This window comes from Wasmannia auropunctata, unplaced genomic scaffold (genome assembly GCF_000956235.1).
Source record: "Wasmannia auropunctata unplaced genomic scaffold, wasmannia.A_1.0 LD336090.1, whole genome shotgun sequence".
Classification (NCBI taxonomy): domain Eukaryota; kingdom Metazoa; phylum Arthropoda; class Insecta; order Hymenoptera; family Formicidae; genus Wasmannia; species Wasmannia auropunctata.
In genome coordinates, this window is record NW_012026800.1 from 342,478 (window position 1) to 344,159 (window position 1,682).

The 1,682-nt window shown below is 44.1% G+C and overlaps 1 protein-coding gene across 1 annotated transcript in view; it reads left to right on the forward strand.

Moving 5' to 3' along the window:
• Positions 1-776, forward strand: part of LOC105448012 — a 4,916-nt gene extending 4,140 nt beyond the window's left edge. Inside the window, exon 5 of the mRNA XM_011686371.1 lies at positions 584-776. Coding sequence (XP_011684673.1) covers positions 584-776 — 193 coding nt within the window. The remainder of the gene's footprint in view (positions 1-583) is intronic.
• Positions 777-1,682: the final 906 nt, after the last annotated feature.

The window sequence follows — 1,682 nt, forward strand, 5'->3', positions numbered from 1 at the left end:
AAATACGTTATGACACGAGCAAGTGTCTGAAGTGCCTCGCGCCAGTCTCGGACGTGCCTGACCGCGCGAATTCTACGCGCGTCCATTCGTGAACTTCAATAGCTTACCGTTCAAATTCTATTCATCGGATCGCGTTTTGGTAAAGAACTTTCTGTCTTAGAATTTCACGGAGAATACGCTGGTTTCTGGCGGTACGCCAGTTCTGGGACACCATGTATATATTGTTACGCCCGGGAGTCGTTCTCGCGCACTCGCGTTCGCGTTCGCCTTCGCGTTCCGACGCTTTTGCGGAAATAAGGGGACTCGCTTACAAAATGAATAAACTCTTTAAGGAACACAACAACGCACGTAATACAAGAAACACAGAGTAGGTCAGAGCACGTCCGTTCGCACTGACAGCTCAGCTCTCTCTCTCTAATGGCGTCCGTTTGACAGCCGACAGTCCGTCGTCCAGGAAACAATCTCCTCTCGTCGGCTCGTTTGTACATACGGGATGACGCGGACTTAGACGCGGGCGTAACACTGCCCTCCCTCTTCTAGATTGTCGTCTCGACAATTAGGGCTCTTTTATAAAGGACCTCAGGGTTTTCGATGGTTTCCTGCTCTACCCTGTGCTGCTGCAGCAGCTACCGAGGTGCTACCGAGCACCATCTCTTCTTAATGATAAACCCAGTCCTTTTTCGAACTTCCGAGCAGGACCCTATTCGTCTCTCTCCCGGAAGGTGGCCAATCCTCCAGGCTTAGACTTCAGGCATCCTCACCTTCCTGGAAGCTGATTCTCTCGCCCTCCTGCGTCTTCATCTTGCGTCTTGACTCTTCAGTCTTGAATCTTTGGACAAGGGGGGGGGGGAATTACTCTGTGGTACCCAACGTGTACTAAGCACTCCCATGTCCCTGTCTCGGCATTTGCCCTTAGTCTTACGGAAAAACCACCATCAAAAACCGTGAGCGAGACAGTCTTCTTTTAAAGAAAAATTAATTCCATCATCGTCGCGTAGCTTGAAGTTGCATCCCTTGTACGTTAAGAACCGATATCCCTTTGATGTTTCTTTCCGAGGACGTTTTCTTCTCATAGACTCTGAAATAAAACGTCATAAAACCGCAGCAAATATAACATTAAGAAAAATAAACATGTTGCTATATATTATTTTTTTTTACAGATTGTTCCGGGCTCCGATTTATTTGTTTACTCTCTCTGTCTTTCAAAAAAAGGTGCTAGCCTATCTGTATGGACAATTTTATTTTTACTTCTGTTTGACTTATGAATGCAATATACTACGTCACTAAGTTTTTTTACTATAAGATAAGGTCCCTCCCAGTTGCTTTGTAATTTAGGCGCTCTCCCTTTTATTCTGCGAGGATTATACAGCCATACTTTTTGTCCCACATCAAAATAAATTTGTCTGGCTTTTTGGTCATACCAAGTTTTAGATTGGGAAGATTTAATATCTATTCGTTTTCTGACTTTTTCATGGATTTCCTCTAATTTGTTTCTAATTTTGCTCAAATAGTTTTCATTTGTATGTGTCTTCTTTGAATCTGGAGGATTTCCTCGTAATAGATCCATAGGTAATCTGAGATCCCTGGCAAAATAAAGTTCTGCAGGAGTTACACCTGTTGTTTCATGTACGTAATAACTTCGTATAGCATACAACTGAGTCGACAAGGCACACAGGGGGATA